Source organism: Rattus rattus, chromosome 11 (assembly GCF_011064425.1).
Source record: "Rattus rattus isolate New Zealand chromosome 11, Rrattus_CSIRO_v1, whole genome shotgun sequence".
In the NCBI taxonomy this organism is placed as follows: domain Eukaryota; kingdom Metazoa; phylum Chordata; class Mammalia; order Rodentia; family Muridae; genus Rattus; species Rattus rattus.
The window spans coordinates 91241779-91261211 of NC_046164.1; the positions used below are offsets into that span (position 1 = coordinate 91241779).

Below are 19433 nucleotides of genomic sequence, written 5' to 3' on the forward strand. Positions count from 1 at the left end.
ACTTTATATTTGGTTCTGTGGCATTTCCTCATTGTCTTGAACTCCGTCTTTGCTGCCTTCTGCCTCCTCCCCCCTTTCCTTTCCTCCTGCTCTTCTTCCTCCTCATTTTCTTCTTCCTTAAAACATCATTAATATTTTTTCAAAGGAAACTGGGAAGTGGCTTAATTTGGAGACAGCTCAGTCAGTGCTCCTTGGTCAGTGCTTCCAGGAGTCTGATCTTCAGTATTTGCTTACGTTAGCTGCAGCACGGTGTGCGGTGGTCTTTTGTCTCGGGTTGGAAGGTGTGATCACTTGGGTTGGAGACTTGGGGTAGTACTCCTCACCTCCCACAGGATTTCTTCTGCTAGGCAGATAGAATGGGAGCAGATTTGATAGGTCTTGATTGAATTCAAAGGAGGTTGTTTCCATGAGTTGATTGGCCTGATTGCTTCCCATTATTCTTTGAAGCAAGAGCCAAATGTATTCGCTGGCATCCCCCTCACCTCGTTGGTAGATTTAAACTCTCAATTTTTTCTATCTACAAGACCAGTTTTCATCTCAATTACATACCTCCCCCCCTTTTGTAAAATCAATCCATTTCTTGTTTGCTTTGCTTTTAAGAGTCACACTTCATGGGGTCTTCATTGAGATCTTAGGGGAATCCACTTAGACTTCATCTCATGCCAGCTCAAAATTCTAGCTAATCTCTTCTTACTCTTATATCTCTGGATATTCTTTGTCTTTCAGTAGCTTCTCCCACTGTTTTTACCATTTGCTTGAGGGTTTATCAGAGGGTAAGCTGGAGGACTGTTAGAGCGAGTTCTCTAGACATGCCTTTTCTGCATTCTGACTCTTCAGGCCTATTACTTCTAGTCCTCAGGAAGTCTACAGCTTAAAGGGCTGTTAAGGATTTCGTTCTTGTTTTGCTTTGTTTGTGTTTGTTATTGTTGTTTCTTTGGCCACTTAATAGCTGCTCTTTTTTCTGGGTCCTTTGTCTAGATTTTTTCCCCCTGTGCTTATGGCCTTAAAATCCTTGCTGTCTTTGCAATTCTTTGATACCCACCTCTTCCTCCCACTTTTATCCAGCTACTTTAATTAAGTAGTTCAGAAATGTTCTGGTCCATAGTGGTCTATTTTAACCAGAAATGGGTTTTACATATAGCTTTAAATGTGCTGTCCTGATGGACTTAGGACTACTTGATGTCCTTGGTGGTTAGTCATCAAATCTGACTTTAGATATCTTAGGGCTCTGTTTCCTGGTAGGAATATATGTGTCTTTTAAATACAATTAATCTTAACAGCATGGTGAGGAAGAAGATCAAAACATATAGTAAGATGCTGTCATAGCAATTCCAGCTAAAGTCATGAAGATCGTTTGGCCTTTGAGCCCTAGAGTCAGTCATTCTTAAGTACAAATGGTCAGGAAAGAGAAATCATTAAGTTCATTTTCAGATGTTTCCATGTTACCGTCTTAGTGTTGAGGACGTAGGCAGGGCTTGGCATTTGCAGAAATGCTTGTCTCATTATTGTTGTTATTTAATTTTTTATTGGTTCTTTATGAATTTCACATCATGCACGTCAATTCCACTCATCTCCTACTCCCCTTGTACCTGCCCTCTATGTTTACAACCTCTCTCTCAACAGGGAAAAAGAAAAAAAAAATTCTTGTAGTAGAAGCAATGGTATGTCCCACAATATACTCTTGTCCATTCTTCTTTGCTTGTAAATGTTCATTGCAATGTCTCATTGGTCTGATATGAAGCCTCTGGCTTCTGATACTCTATCAATGCTGCAGTCTCACTTGGTCTCCTCTCAATCATCCTATTTTGCCCTGTGTCATGGAGACCCTGAAGTTTTGGACCTGTAAGACTAGCCCCTTCTCGACCTCCAGCAGTTCTGAGATGTGTAGATGTAGATGGAGCAAGTCAAAGCTCTGAGTATTGCCTTGATAGGTTTCTGAGCTGGTCAACTGTTGCCAACGCTTCCACTCTCATGCCCTTGGGCCGGCTCACTCACAACCAAGGCCAGCGCTACCCTGCTGCCCAGGTGAGGTCAGCGCTCACTCTCCCAGGTGTTGCAGCTGGTGAGGGACATGGCCAGTTCTACTACTCTCATGACCCCGGGGTTCAGCTCTCCAACTTACCATAGGTGATGAAGCAGATGGAACAGAGGAGGAGGGCATCTCTCATATGTCCTTGCCACCACACAGCAGATAAGAGACAGAGTCACGCCCCCTGCACTCATGTCCACCTGCAACCCCCATGTCCAGGGACACCTTTACTGTGCTGCTCAGGTGAGGTGCAGAACTTGCTCTTCCAAATGATGCAGCAGTCAAGGGGCAGGGGCACCTCTCCTGCTCTCATAGCCCCAGGCCAGCTGTCCTTCCTGCTGTAGGTAGCATGGGGGATGGGGAGAGGGCACCTCTCCTTCACCCATGCTGCCTCACAGCAGACAGGTTGTGGGGCCAGCTCTCCCACACTCATACCCTCAGGGCAGGCTCACCTGAGCTGCCACCATCAGAATCAGTTCTACTGTGCCCTGATCAATGGTCTTAATATTTCTGCATTTAAGGCAGGTTTCCAAATGGATCTGACACGATTGATGTGAATTCTATAATAAAATTGATTGAAGCATTGATGATAGGGAAGTGAGAGCTTTTAATCATTCAGTTTTTTTTTAAAACCCAGCTATTGTGTATTGAACACGATTTAAAACAATGAAGGCACATAGGCAACTTAAATACCACACGGAACTTAGGATCTAGTGGAAGAGTCAGACTTCAGTGAGATGATTACAGCAGCAAGCACGCATTTCTAACTGTGATAAATACTCAGAGTGTAATTGTGGCATTTCATGACAGCCATAAGCAATGGAGGTATAAAGGAAATAGTACAATGTGTGAAGTCTTACATGGGATTGGTGTCTTAGGAGACTCATTGGAAGTGTTGACTTTTCCTTTGCATTGTCACATTGTTATGAGGTGGTAGAAAAGGGACTAAATTTCCAACTTGTATAAGAGGTGAAAGCTCAGAATAAGGGTGTGAATTCTTCTGTATATACCATTCATTAGGCAATAATTATGTATCTTTAGGCTAATTTTACTATATAGAAGACTGCCTGTTCCTGTTGTGTGCTGCTTTTTATATTTAATTCTCAGAATAAATACAATGTGTATATGAATTTAGGCAAATTGGGGATTCTGCTGCTTAGAACTGTGCCACAAGACACCTTTGCTATGGAAAGTTTAATGAAGCTCCCTTAGGTCTTCACTGATAGGTACACACTGAGGTTGAAGCTAATCAAATCTATCTTACCATGAGTAAAATGTCTATTTACAAAACTCCTCTATCATTAGAGAGACTTTAAATTCCATTGCTTAGATTGTGAAAGATCACAATTTAGTTATAGGGACCAGGGTGAGCGACTTAGAGCATAGCCATTTCTGCTTGTGAAGAACTTTGTAGGAGTAGAGATGCTGTGTGAATGGATTATGGGAAGGGTGGAGTGAGATTTTTGTCAGCATTTGTCCAGCACTGTTCAGTGAATTAAGAAAACCCACGAAATGTATTTTTGTAACTTAATTCTTAGGTGTCTTATGTCTTCCAGGACATGATAAAGTTAGGCAAGGACTTGTAGATCCAAGGTCAAGGCCTGAACTGTGTTGGTCCATGTCAGACTTGCTACTCTCTGAGGCCTTTCCTTGGCAGCTGGCAGCAGTAGTTTAAATATCCTTTGAGCTGGTACACACAGTAATTTGTTTGTTTTAATGCATTTCAGAAACTTAATGATTTTGACACTATGTTAAAATACCTGTATTTTCCAAATGTTTGAATAAATAATCTTGTAGATTAGCTAGTGTGGAATCAGATAAGAAGAGAAAGGTTGCTTTGAGGGTAACATACACCTTACTTTGTTTTTAAATTAGATAGTTAACATTCCTTCGTTTTAATTTATTTCGTTTTTAAAATACTGTCTCATTCTATAGTTGATGCTGTTCCTGCACTTGCTGTGTAAGCCAGGTAGCCTCACATGTGGAGGCATTTGACCTGCTTCGGCCTCCCAAGTGTCTAGATTATAAACGTGAACCTCCACATCAAGCTCTAGTGGACACTTGGATCCCACAGGATCAGGACAAGAATAAGTTGGAAAGGAAAACATATATTGAAAAGAGGGTGGGACTTACCTTTTTCTTATTTACTGAGGTGACTTAGAGAATTCATTACTCACTTTAAATTTGATTGCTCCTGTTTCCATTTCTTTTTTTTTTTTTTGGATACTTTTTATTTACATTTCAAATGTTATTTCCTTTCCTGGTTTCCTCATCCATAAGCCCCCATCCCATCTCCCTACCACTACTTCTATAAGAGTGTTCCCCCTGCCCATCCACTCCCCTTCCTGCCTCCCCTCCCCAACATTCCTCTACACTAGGGGGGTCCAGCCTTGGCAGGACCAAGAGCTTCTCCTCCCATTGGTGCCCAATAAGGTCATCCTCTGCTACATATGCAGCTGGACCCATGGGTCTGTCCATGTGTAATCTGTGGGTAATGGTTTAGTCTCTGGGAGCTCTGGTTGGTTGGTATTGTTGTTCTTATGGGGTTGCAAACCCCTTCAGCTCCTTCAATCCTTTCTCTAACTCCTCCAATGGGGACCCCATTCTCAGTTCAATGATTTGCTGCTAGCATTCACTTCTGTACTTGTCATGCTCTGGCTGAGCCTCTTAGGAGACAGCCATATCAGGCTCCTATCAGCATGCACTTCTTGACTTCATCAATGTTGTCTAGATTTGGTGGCTGTATATATATGGGCTGGATCCCCAAGTGGGGCAGGCTCTGAATGGCCATTCTTCCAGTCTCCACTCCAAACTCTGTCTCCATATCTCCTCCTATGAATATTTTTGTTCCCCCTTTTAAGAAGGACTGAAGCATCCACACCTTGATTGTCCGTCTTCTTGAGTTTCATGTGGTCTGTGGATTGAATCTTGGGTAATTCAAGCTTTTGGGCTCATATCCGCTTATCAGTGAGTGCATACCACGTGTGTTTCTTTGTGATTGGGTTACCTTACTCAGTTCAATTTCCCTAAAAAGATTCTCAATAGAAACTCCTTCTGTTGATGGTGGCGCAAGCTCTGGGTCATTCTGGGTGGTACACTGGCTCACGAAGATCCATGATCCCTGACCAAGATGAGCTGATAGGTTTCTCTTAACTTCAGTGACTCATTAAAATGTTCAGAATTGGAGTGTTTGGACTGTCTTTGTGGTGTTGGGTATCCTATATTTGAAAGCACCAAATATTTTGCTCTTTAGATACTTGGGTCATGTATCCTAGGACCATCGCGGTATCTGGTCGTCTTGTCACAGTAAACTGGAAAGTATTGAAGTTTGGAAGAAATGTGTAGTCACCATTTGTCGGATAACATATTTATTTTAATAATCACATGTCCCCACATAATTCATAGATTAAACAGTTCTTAGAGATGTGAGCTGATGCTTTGTTCCCTCCCGACAGCATATGATTTATCATTTAGAGTGAGTACAGTTCTGAAGCTCAGCCTTTGCATTTATCTTTGTAAAGAGCTGGCTCTCACTAAATCTGTGCTATGGAATCACCAATACGTGCTGTTAGCCTTTGTAGTTACGCCTGTAATCCTGGAAGCTGGTTAATTGTGGTGTTTTTATAATTCCTAATTCATTTAAAAAAATCATAGCTTTGGGAGAAATGGAAAAACATATTTATTTATACAATTTGATCCTAATAATTAGAGCACAGCTAATACTTCTTAATAAAGCTGAAAGGAAACACATTATAAGTTCTAGCTTGGTTTCCATTGCTGGGACAAAATACCATAGCCAAAAGTAACTTGGTAAGAACAGGTTTATTTCAGCTTACAACTCTTGGTCTGTTGGGTAGGAAGTCAGGGCAGGAATTCAGGAATTGACGGCAGGAACTGAAGCAGAGAGCACAGAAGAACACTGCTTACTGGCTCGCCATCCTGATTTCCTGTATGGATCAGGCCCACAGTGGTTCTCAACCTTCCTAATGCCTTGCTGTGTTCCTCATGTTGTGGCCCCAGCTATAAAACTGTTCATCTTGCTACTGTTATGAATCGTAATACACTATCTGTGATTTTTGATAGTCTTAGGTGACCCCTGTGAAAGGGGTCTGGATGCACAGGTCAATAAATGTAATCAGGCCTACAGTGGGCTGGAATATACCATCCCCATCAGTCATTAATCAAATAAATTCTGCCTATGGGTTAACTGGTGGAGGTCCTTTCTCAATTGAAGTTCACTCTTCCCAGATGACACTTGTGTCAAGTTGACAAAGGAAAAGAAGAAAAAAAAAAAATCTAACCAAGAGCTCATATGAAACGACAAGGATTTAAGGCTAGACTATAGTATTTCGACTGCTGGGTCAGAGATTGCAAGAAATGGAGGCTAACTGAATATTTTGGCTAAGGGGTTGACTCGATTAAAAAGGCAGGGCTATTGTTTACACAGGAGACAGCATGGATTGATGCGATGAAGAGAAATAAAGTGACAAGCGTCATCAGGGATGGAGTTTTGAGTAGTTAGGAATTATGTAACTAGTGCTGAACAGTCAGAATGGAATCATCGTCAGAGGTTTGAAGAAGAACACACCTACATCCTCTCAGCCTGTGTTCTGGCTGCCCGTGGGTGTTAGTACTACGTCACTGCATCTAAATGGTTAAGGAAAAAAGCTAAACAATCGAAGTGCAGTATTTCAAGAGATACAGAACACATTAGGTTTAATATGTTTTAAATCCCATTCATGTACACTTAGTTTAATGCATAGCTCTTGACTCTTACATTAGCAATTATAGATTTCGTTTATTAATCTTTACTCTTGACCTTTCTGTGCTTCTCAAGGTTCGTCATTTCTCTCTCTCTCTCTCTCTCTCTCTCTCTCTCTCTCTCTCTCTCTCTCTCTCTTTTTTTTAATTTCAGGTATTAAGTAAGTTGACATGAGTTTCAGTAGTTATCATTCTTTTTAAGTTGTTGTCTTACTTGATTCTAAACGCTATGATTATTTCACTGAGAAGTTAATAACAGAACAGTTGTAAGTTTTCTGCATGTGTTATTATTTATAATTTAGTTTAAAAATATATCTTCCATTTCAATCTCTTGTGTTCAGAAGAAATGCCCATATTTTTGGCCACTTACAATCACACCCTGTCTTACAGATTTGTTTTTCTTTTGCTGAGTGGGAGCCCACCCACTTTCATCTGTTTTAGTCAGTGCTTTTAAAGCTGCGTCTTCATAAAAGTTAGTGCTTTCAGTTTAATCAGTGCTAATTCTTGGTATTTTTGAAACCGGAGTTTCATACTTTAGAAATCCCCTCATTTTTAAAATAATACTGTTGCTTATAAATAAAGGGAAAACAAATACATGCATATGCTTCTTTTCATTTTGGACCTGAAGAAATTTTCCGTCAGGTGCATGCATGTTTGAACGCATGATAAAGGTGACGGGGACAGATGTTTACAGTTTTTGGATGTGGGAAGGTCAATAGGTCTTTAAGGTATCAGTGGGGAAAAAACTAACGAGCTATGTAAACAAACATGATTTCTACCATAGTTTTGCTTTCATTTGTTTTCTAAGACCCTGGACATTTTTTCTGACCAGAAAGATCTTGTAATCTGCATAGCTTTGTCTCAGACCCTAATCCATTGTCAACACATGCGCACAGATTCCTGTCTGTTTTTCATTAGTGATTCACAGCTTTGTTGTCCAATGCTTTCTTTAATTGAACCATGTTTCCTTTGTTCCTGGTCTGTAACCACATGGATTATAGTGATGTTAAGAAAAAGTCACCTGTGTTTGGAGGCTAATGTTTCTTCTGAACCCTGAGTTCTTCATCCATCTGGGTGATGAGTTGCACAGTGTTCTCCATCCACTTTTTATCTTTACAAGAGAAGGGTACTGTAAAACTGTCAAGAACCATCCACATGCCTATGGACTAGTAGACATGCTGATAACTTTGGGCTACTTTGGCAGTAGCTTATGATACTCAAGGGACTGTATTTTTACAGAATGATGTATTTCAAAGGATATTGTAGAGAATTCATGCATTTAGAGCAATTCAACGCCAAAACAATTGAGTTTGAGCTATGTGTTTAAAATATTAGTCATCTTGAATACACGCCTAGGTTAAGTGTCAGAAGCTATATTTTGTGCAAAGGGGAAATTTATTGCTAAGAAACCAGTGCATACCTGTGCTTATACAGCACTTTCCATAGGATTAATTTGAGTGTGTGAACGAATATCAGCCAAATTGTTGTACAGTAACATTACTGATAACAAAGGAGAAGTTCATTGAGAGGAAAAACAAATAAAAGAAGTATAAAAATACCGTACTGTATGAAAGTACAGAAATGGATCAGAGAGCCTGACAGGAAGTTTAATGTGTACATAAGTAGAGGCTGACAGAAACATGCTGTGTGTGCCAAAGGTTCCAGTGATGGAAAAGCGAAACATAGTGCTCACTGACCACAGCATGAGCCTTGACACACACTGTAAATAATCCCGAGATCTATGGCTGCATTAAGCACTAGGCTGGTGTATTAACTGCAGTAAATCTATAGCAGGAGGAAAAGCTGGCATGCAGAAATTCCTGATTAATTTTCTCCATGTAGTAGTAGGAACGGTCCCGTCTCCCCACCTCAGAGCCCACCTCTGTGTGATCATTTTTTATCCCTCCTCCTCCTCCTCACAGACTCGCATGTGTGGATACGTCCTTCACCACCATCAAGTTAAAAGCAGATGACGCTTCCGGTAGAAAGCACCTAATCACTGTCAAGTTGAAGGCGAAGGTGCGTGCCTTGTTCTCGTGGTCAGAAAATACTTTAAGAGATGAATTCTGGATATTTTCACTGTTTCGAAGTGCTGGGTATTTTTAAATGGCATGGGTGATTTTAAAAATTAATTTTAGAGAGTCTCAAGGAATTGATTCATCCAGTTTCCAAAAGCCTAGTTATAATTTCTTGTCGCTGATTTATTCAAAATTTCATAGAACTGTAGACCTTCTTATCAAGAAATGTTAAGAGTCAGCAGCTCCAAATACTATGATGTTCCTTTGTAATAGCCCATGTAGAAAAGATGTTTGCACAGTCTAAGTAGAGTTCTGGGAGCATCTTTTGCTTCTACTTTTGGCTGAGTTTTTTTTCAGTTTTTAATCTCTTTCCTCACCCTACCCTCTAACACACACACACATGCACACAGTGTACATGCATGGTCACAGTTCATTATTCATTTAGGGTGTATATATTTTAAGGATTTAGAAAGGTTAGATCGATTTATAAGCTTCTATATGCTGGTGATCTATAACTACTCACAAAACATTTATTTTATATTTTCATTTCATCTTTATTCTTTAGTTCTAGATTCAGAATTTTAAGAAATAAATAAGGGAGCTCAACATATTAATCATCCCCTAGTGAGGACCGAGGAAACACTGAGATGTAAAGGACACCAGGACATCCAGATTTGTATTGTTTCTGGGAGTCATCAATCACTTCTATTTCAGAAGATTCTAGTGATGAAAAGATCAATTGTGTTTGTCCTTTTTAAGAATGTGTCTGGCATTTAAGGTTTTCAAAAGAGAAAATAAATAAACAAATAAAGCTGCAGTGGGCGTCACAGGGAAGTTGTGTCTCAGTGACTCCAAGAGACAGCTTCAGTTCCCACTCTCCTGCTCACACGGAATATTTAGGTATAAAACCAGCAATTCAGTTGGATATGAGTCTAATTAGGTTTTAAAGTGAGTTAGAGGTTTGTTTCATTAAAACAAAGAGTTTCATTTTCTTTTTAAGTTTTAAAAAGCATGCTTTGAAAGGAAAATAGAAGAAATCAGTTTTGATCCTTGTAAAACATCACACTTGGCCAGCACCAATGTGTGCTTCATTCGAGTGACTGTGCATAGGATCCACACACTGGTGAACGCCGGCTCACCAGTAGGTAGGGCAGAGCGTGGGATTTTCAGTGCTTCTGTCCACAGCGTTAAAGCCTTGTGCTTACCAAGCAGACAGAGCTTTGTGTCCACACTGACTTAAAGTATGTTTGGAAGACTCAGTTTATTTTATTTTTTATCAATTTTAAGTATTGTTCAGTAAAATGTAGCAAAAGATTTTTTTTCTAAGTAAAACATTTACTTCATTAATTGGTGATAGGGCAAATAATATTAGCATGTTCCATTATTTCTTCTACTATTTTAAAAATACAGCTTTGTAATGCAGAGGAGATATTTCTCTAAAAATATTGTCCTGTTTCTGTTTTATATCTAGTTTTACAATACATGTAACAGGCAAACACTGGCAGAGAAGAGACAAAGGGGACAAGACAGGGTATTGTATTTGAAAAAGAAATGAGGATCTTAATCTTATTTTGGTGGGACTTATTAGATTTGTTGATTTAATTTAGATTTATAGATAGGCCACGTTTGTCTTCCATATGTGGTCTCTGTCTCCCCACGCCAGCCCCTTCTTCCCCACCGAGTAGTTGGGCCTAGGCATATCTGTTAAGAAACATTAATCACTAAGATTATAGAAATAATATCTTAGTCCAAGCTATGATTTTTATTTTTTTTCAAAAAAATCTTTAATTGAGGTTTTTTTTGTATTTACATAAACCTTTGTTTCTTGACTTGACAACATTAAAGGAGTATATTTTTGTTTTGATTTTTATTCTCGAACATATTCTCTCACAATTCAACTCTAAACCAAACTGAGCACAGTACTGATTTGCACCATACAACTCTTGTTAAAAATAATTGATCCTGAAACAAACAAACAAGTAAATAAGTAAGCAAACAAACAAGCGAATAAATAAATTGATCCTGTGTGATGAACACAGCTCCTGGTGTGTGTTGGAGGCCTAGCATGTGCTGCTGCAGTCTGTGTGGTCACTCGGGGCAGCGGTCCTGCTTCGGTTAGAGCCGACTTGGACTCAGACGGCAGAGTCTAAGAAGTATTACAACAAAATGTGTACTTCATGCCGTATAACTCCTTGACAGTTTAGCACCTGGCTTTTACAGAACAATTACACTGAGAAAATAAAACTTCCACTTGAAAAGAATTTTTTTTTCCAAGTCAGAACCTCACTATACAGTCCTGGTTGGCCTGGAAAGTTGCTGTGTAGACCAGACTAGCCTTTAGCCTGTGGTGATCATGGTTTCAACTTCTGGATCCTATGATTGCACATGTGTGGCATCCTGCTCCGTTCCTATACACAGAGAACACATTGTCAATTAGATTTCCAAAATAAAAGTTTTTAGGATGGAACAGTTGACTGCTGCTTGACTCAAGGCCATGGATTCCATGCCCAGAACAAAGAAACAAAGAAAAATAACAAAATAGTTTTTATAACTAATGCAAGTTGGTACTTCATACACCCAGAAAACTTAAAGGCCATGCAAACTTTGTAACGTGGGTTACGGAGATTGTATTTAGTCCTACACTCTAATTTAGCTATTACAGTCCAGAGTCATTTTAAAAATGAATTCTGACACAATGATCCCAGCACTTGAGAAGGTGAAGAAAAAAGGATTGCTCCTAATTTCAAGATAACCAGTGTATACAGGGAGTTGAGCTGAAAGGTTGTCTGCTCTACAGAGTGAGACCCTATTGCAAAAGCTAAAAAAATAGGACATAAGATAAACACCTATGATGTAACCTTATATTTTAATAATTCATAATAAACCCCGTCCATATAGAATTGGTTTTTAATTCTCTTCATTTATATGAAGTTTATTTGAACAAATTAGCATTTCATGTAATTGTATTGTGTATAGTATATGCTTGTGTTTGTTAAACTTACAGTGAATATTTAGTAAAACCACTACAAATCAGTTTATTTAATTCATTCAATGCCCATATGCATTTATACCGTTATAAATATATTACCCAGGTGTCGTCTTCTTATAGATGATCCGGTGGCCACACTTGTACACACAGGGTGATCATGTATTGAGTTTTCTTCTTTTGTCACTGTTGGGTGTGAATCTCGCCTTGTCATTGTATGTGTGGTATTTACTGTACTGAGTCTTACTTAAGAGTAGGCTTTCCTTTATTTTACACTACCACACTGATAACTCTTTAAGTTAGAACAAAGACTGGAAGACTCTTAGGTGATGGGTAACAACCTGGAGTGAATCAAATGTTCTGTTTCTGATGCAGGAAGGTTTGGAAGGCACATATAATCCATCCATCCATCCATCCGTCTGTCCACCCATCCATCCATCCATCCGTCCATCTGTCGACCCACCTACCCACCCACACACCTACTCACCCACCCACCTACCCACCCACCCACGCACCTACCTAATCATTTTTCTTGTGTGTGTGCGTGTCTGTATGTGTGTGTGTGTTTGTGTACACACATGTACGTGTGTGCGTGTGTGCGTGTGTGCGTGTGTGCTCACTGTGGTGGTACACACGCTGAGGACAACTGTTGGGAATCGGATCTCTCCTTCCACCATGTAGGTTCTCTGGATTGAACTCACAATGTCAGGCTTGAGGCAAGCCCTTTTGTCTGCTGAGCATCTAGCCACCTGCATGTTTTTAAAGATCTGTGATAGTTTAGAGGAAATAGATGTTTATAACACCTTAAGGTTCTGCCATTCTCATTTCTTAACCTGATTTTTTTTTTCATTTTCTTCCTTCAGAATTAAGGATTATAATATTTTTTTCAGGATTTCTATTAATTTTTAGGGCCATGTATTAATTTTGTTACTAGCTTTATATCAGCAGATAAAATTAATTGCTGTCCATTAACATGTAGTTTCATTTTAGTCACTCTTATCTTGATAGCAAAACATTATTTCTTTGGAAAGCATAGGCCTAAAATGTAATAATTCAAAAAACATGTTAAAGCTATGTCTTCTCTTCCTTTTCCTTCTCCTTCCCTCCCTCCTGTGACTTTTACCCAAAAGAGTAATGAAAAATGAGAGACTGACAAGGTGAGAGCTGGGCCTTAAACAACCTGTCGTAGGGAACTTTGCAAAACTCATTTTCTTTCAAGGAATTTAGTTTTAATGGCAAGTAATGAGTATTTTAATTATAAATGACTTTGAAGATTCTAGAATTGCATTTTAATTGATCTTGAAATATAGTTCTCTAATAAGAAATTTAAATTAAAAAAATCTTTGTATCTTTAGTAACTTAGAAATCTGATTTGTTCTTATGACTACCATTTCTTTTTTATATAACTAAGTAATTAATTTTCTAATAGTTTTACCAATCTTAATTTTTTTTTTTGCTTAAAACTGTTTTATTTTTCCTCAGTGAAGCAGAAGGCATTCATTATTTCTTTTTTCTTTCCTTTGTTGTTGTGTCTTATGGTTTGTGTTTTGTTTTTCTTCTTGATATGCAGTTACTTTCATATAAAGTCACACTTAAATTAATAATTACGTATAGCGATGGGTGTGTGCGTCTTGATTATCTTAACATACACCACTTATTCAGTTGGTGGCTTATGCTAATTAAATGTAATTTATGACCAGAGTAATTAAATAACAGTTGGTTTAATCTCTGTTTAAAGAAAAACTGAAGCTCAGCTTTTGGTCCCTCAGATCGTTCAATAGCATGGGTGCCGACTCAGGTCCATGCTGCCTACCTACCCCGTACCATTTAGAACCCGCACAGCATTGAACCTTGTACCTCCTAAGCATGGGGTGGCTGCCAGTTGGCTCCCAGTAGTGCAGTTACAGTGTATGTGTGTATATGTATGTGTGTGTATATGTATGTGTATATGTATATATATATATATGTGTGTGTGTGTGTGTGTGTGTGTTACGTGTATGTGTATATATACAATCTCATTAGATATTTCATTAGTATGCATGTTGAGGGTGTAATGCTTTGTCTAATGTGTCTAGTTTTCCTGAAGTGCCTCGTGTCAGCTTGTCACACAGACACAGGAATGACCTACTTTCATGCCTTGTCACAGTACCCTGTAGAGCCACCAGATTGCCTTGTGGACTTTCCTATTCCATTTTCTGTTTCCTGGACACCACAGGTAAATAATTAAGTTTATTTTAAATAATTACAAAGTACATTCTTTTTAGTCAAATGATTGTTTTAGGGTCTAAAATTAATTGTTTGTTTTAAAGTGGTAATATATAAAACCTCCTTTTTAATAATTGATATTTGTCTGAAAATTAACATCTGCTTTTCTCTCTCTAAATGCAGGCCTAAACATGCACACATATATTATCAACATTACTTAGGCAAGAATGAAGAAGCTCTACTTCTTTACATCGTTTATTTAAATCTTACAACATTCCTTAGAAAGCAGTGGCTATAAATAGAATGTGTGTGTGGTTGTGAATATTGCTAAAAATGATAACCTAATATGTAACTTCTCTAAGAGATGAATGCAACATAAACCCCACTGTTTGTCCTCTGTCCTTTGTGTCCAGGCTTGCTCTATTTAGGCTACTCAGTCTCCTAGTATGTTGATAGAGGTCAGTGTCGTGCTAGAAACTGATGTTCTATATGTAGAAGGTGATATTAGTAGTGAAATATACTTAAAAGTCAGAGGAAGAAAGTGTTTCACATCAAAGACAGCTCTCCCCACGACTCTGCCCTCCTTTGCACTGGGTCAGTGTTGGTAGTTGACAGTACCCAGGAGAAGACATGGCTGTTTATAGATCGGAACAAGGAAACAAATTCATAGTTGTGCTTCACAGGGCTTCTTGAAGTTCAAGCCATACATGTTTTTGTTCTGAATTTTTTAAAAAATATATGTATCTATATGTGCTCATATTTAAAATGATGTATGAGTAGTTACACATTTTCAAGGTGTTTGTTATTATTGATGTGTTGTTGTGTGCAGGCACTGGTGTGCTGTAGAGCACATGTGGGGATCAAAGTACAGTTCTGTGAGGTTCTTCCTTCTGTCTTTATGTGGACTTGAATGCAGGTTTTCAGCTTTGAGTGGCAAGCGCTTTGCCCAATGAACCATCTCCTCTGGTCATAAATTAGTTTTAAAATGCTTAAGAGTATTTAGGTTTGTGAGGGTTCACATAATTAACCTGACATTTTAAGTCATATTTATTTTCCTCATTTTCTTCTTTAAAAAAAAAAAAAACTCCTCCATTGGAAATTAATAAGACATAGCAAATAAACGAAAGTGTCCGTAATTTTCTTTTAGTGCCAGCTGAAGCTTATCAATTTATCAAAATTTTATAAATTCTATCAATTTATAAAAATACTGGTGGCTAAGCAATGGTGGCAGAGGCCTTTAATTGTAACATTTAGGGAAGCAGAGGCAGGTGCATTTCTGTGAGTTCCAGGCCTGCCTCATCTGCAGAGCAAATTCCAGGACAGCCAGGGCTACACAGAGAAACCCTGTCTGGAAAGATGAAACCAGCTATTTCTTCGCTTATAAACTGTAGGTTTTTCTTTTAAAATGTCTTTTTGACTCTGGAAGCCTCATCACTCAATGAAGCAGCTTCCTTGGGATCCCGAGAAAATAGAGTCTGGATTGTGTTACTGTTTCCTTTTTAATATTTATCCTAGTGATGAGTTTCTTAGTTTCCCTTTTATGTGAATACTGTGACAGTTTCCACAAAGGCCATGAAGCCTATGTGTGACATCACAATGATTTTGTGACTAGATGTGGTGTTCCTGTTTACCGTGAGCCTTGGCCCTGTGAGCATGGGCTTAATGTAATAATGTAATAATGTCCGTTAGAACTTTAAATACAGCTCTCAGGAATTGCTTTCGTGATTATCCATGCAAACAGGATTAACTAGTAGTAACTGGGATGTATCAAAGTTGTAGCAAAGTAAGACTCCTCCTGACTCACACTTGGCAAATACTATTTGTCACATTCGCTTGAGATCCTCCTCCCTTCCTGTTAGAATAGAAGCAGGGTTCCCTTTCCTGGGCCTCTTTTCTTTTTGGTGTCTTTAGGTTTCTAACCAGGAGTCTCTTTCCCTTAAGCCCCAAGTGTGCTGTGCATGTATATGCTATGACGTATTTCCAATGGAAGGGATTTTACGTCAGCATTATGTAGTTGATTTTTTTCCATACTTGTCTATGTATGTCAATTTGCTCTGAGAATGCTATAGATTTTTATGTTCATCAAGCAGTTAATTCATTCACTGCCCTACTGGTAAAGTTATCCACAGCTTCTTAGTGTCAGTCTGCAGCAGACACGTGTATAGTTCCCAGTGTATGTCTGAGGATTTCTGTATAAGGATTCCTATAACTGTTGTGTGGAAGATGCCTCTGAGGTCACTGAATACTGCCAGCTCGCCTTCCCAAATTGCTTCTGCACTTGCATCCAGGCACACACAGTAATTATTACATCCCCATATTTTACCTTGATAATAGTATGCCAACAATTGATCGTCTTTGCTGCGCTCACGATCTTTGCCTGTGTGAAGTATTTTTAACACGATATGCACTCTTCATATTGCTTTGATACCAATGCTTTCCTGGTTACATGGGATATGAACGTCTTTTTATCACCCCAGTTTAACTGTTACATATTTTCTCAAACTTGGCTTGTCAAAGAAAATCTTTGTCTTTTGTTCATATTCAAATATTATACAACAATCTAAAATTACTCTTGTCTACATTACATATGTGCATGCAGCTTGGCCATATTTGTATAAGTTTGAGGTAGTTTCTGTTTTTTTAATGCAATACATGGAATTAAAATTAGAAAGTTTAAAAATTATTTCCTTTTACCTATGTCATAAAGCTTTTGGTGATAGAAATATGAACTCTTTTCAACATTAGAGCATTGGCAGTGCCAACTTATATCTGCAGAGTCAGATATAAGATGAGGCAACATTAAAAAAAAAAAAAAGATGAGGCAACATTTCATTAGGGGCAGTTGTGCTCCTACAGAACTAGGTTTTTCCCTATCTTTCCCTCCCTTTCCTCCCTCCCTCCCTCTTTCCTCCCTCCCTCCCTCCTTCCTCCTTTGTTCCTTTCTTTATAGTTTGTAAACAGTTGTGATGTGTAAGCCACACGAATGCTCTACTGTAGTCTAGTAGTAAAGCTGCATTTAAAACAGTTTGTAGATTCCACATAACTGATTTACAAAGTCTTTGTCTGCCTCTGTATATTTCTCCTCTGGCTTCAGTGCTCATGGACTTTGAACTTGGAAGATCTTTATTTTCCTTTCTTTTTGTAACATAACAGGCATGGCTTTGTGGCATCCATATTAGGAACGGGTGATTTTCCTTATGGTCCCCGTCTTCCTGCTGAGTTGATAATGTTTTGATGTATTTTTCCTTTGCTCTGATGAGAGGTCTGCCGCTGCTGCTCTGACGTGCTCATTTGGATGAGTAATTATAACGTGCACAGTGTCAGGCCGAAGATGGCAGGGCTTTGTGCGGCGTGACAAGCCTCGTACCAGTGCAGGTGTCTCACAGCGTGATCAGCAGCAGCCAGTGTACTCTGGCGCAGAGGAGACATTTCCTGTGGTAAGAAATCGGCAACAAGGGCAAGGGCTGCGTGTGCTGCCGTGGCCTGTGCCAGGGAGATGCAGACATGGTTCTCAGACCGGGGCTGGGTCCTCACACTTACCCTCCTTACTCAGGAAGTCTTGCGTGCAGATTTCAGGATGGGGTGCGAGACCTCCTCCTCATATCATGTGAGCCACGGGGTATTTATCTTTAAGATTCTACACATAGGCCACACATGGCAATATCATCTCCTGGTAGATTGACAGGAGCTAAGGTCAGACATTTAGGACAAACTGACTTTCATTTTGCCCAGGTCACAGACTGTTTTCTACCTGAGACTGTGTCCTGAACTGCAGGTCTCGGGGAATGTCCTTGCCAGAGGCAGTTGGAATATTTGATCAGATGCGAAAAGCAGTGTCCTGTATATTTCCCACCATGGAGAACTTGATCCTCCTGGGGCAGTGCCATGGGGGACGAAGAGTGAGACTGGGGACACAGCCTCTGACAGGCACTCTTCTGATGACTGAGGAGTATAATTAAAGAGTCCTGTTGCCCAGCAGGGAATGAGGTCTTTCCTCAAAGCTGCAGACCCACTGCCCTTTAAGCTTCACCGTGGTTGTTGATTTTCTTTTTTTTTAAGCTAGGCCACACTGTATAGCTTTGGAATTCATTGTGTAGCTCCAACAGTCCTGAAACTTAAGACAAACTTTCTGCCTTGGCTTTCCGAACATGGCTTGTCAGTCAGTGGTGAGCTGCTGTACTTGTCCCTTAAACTGTGTAGTTTCAGATAGGTCTCCTGCCTGCCTTTCACTTTAGTTCATACTTACTCAAACTTTCCGTCTTCACAGATATTCAGGAAAATAGACTTTGTTAAGAAACTCAGCTTCCTTGAGGCTCACAGAGCTCAGCTCAGCTCTGCTCTGGAAACCTCTGGCGGTCTATACCATTAGGCTTTATTTATTATCCCTCTGTCAGTTTGGTCAGAAAACTCACAAAACTACATATTCCTTTACTCCTAAATTCATAAGTTATACATACTTTTGCTTTTGTAGCAGTATTATGTTTTGTCATTGGTGGTATTGCAAATAAAAAAGTCATTTTTTTAAATTCTGTGATGTGATAGAAAAGTCCAGTGAGGGAGTCATGGGCTCTGTTGGACTCAGTTGCCTGGGAGCTGCCTTTCTTTGTTTGTTTGTTTTTTTCAATAGCATCTATTTTAAAAACCAGGCCTTAAATGGAAAAAAGGGAATGCAAAGAAGCAAAATTAGAAGATTATAGTCCCCTTGTACATCTTTATGGACAGTGTGGAACTATTCCTTACTGTTTCCAAAATATCAGTAATAAAAATGTGCATTTATTTAGATGATCCTGAGGATCATGGGAGTTTCCTTCATAATCGGGTGGGCATATGTCTGTGAAGTGAAGACAGTCACAGCAGTCACCCGATGCCTATTTGTTTCCTTTGGTGCTGACAGCCGTGGCTTTTCTTCTTGATCCATGTGTTCTGCATCTTTTTTTAAAAATTTTCCTCTTAGTATGTAAAGATTTGTTTGTAAATAAAGTCTCTGTCATTGCATCTTATCATAGTATGGATAAACCATTACTTTAATTTTCTATCAAAATAGAACTTAAAAACTTGAATCTAGTTTGAATTAAGATACAAGGTACACAGTTTCATATATTTTCTTTCTGGTTAAGATAAAGAAGCCATGTCTACCCTTCTTTCCCCCTGTTTCTCTCTCTAGTGTCAACCACTTTGAACTATTAGTAGGTACTTCTCATATTTATGTTACTGGTTTTCCTGTCACCAAAATGAATGCCTGAGATGGTCAATTAAAGAAGATAGAGGTTTGTTTTGACTTAAGTTTTGGAAGTAAGAGTCTGTGCTCCAGAAGGATCCATTACTTTAGGTGGCCGGTATGGAGGCGTCTCACTCTAGTGGGAATGTATGGTTTAGGGAAAGAGAAGAACGATCCTGCCCCTGCTGACATAGTGGCATCAGTGGCCCGAGACCT

At 39.2% G+C, this 19433-nt stretch overlaps 1 protein-coding gene across 1 annotated transcript in view; it reads left to right on the plus strand.

The window, feature by feature from the left end:
* The window catches only part of Fancl (FA complementation group L), a 66955-nt gene that overhangs the window by 19179 nt on the left and 28343 nt on the right, over positions 1 to 19433 (plus strand). The window contains exons 6-7 of the mRNA XM_032916447.1: positions 8713 to 8809; positions 13941 to 14009. Coding sequence (XP_032772338.1) covers positions 8713 to 8809; positions 13941 to 14009 — 166 coding nt within the window. The remainder of the gene's footprint in view (positions 1 to 8712; positions 8810 to 13940; positions 14010 to 19433) is intronic.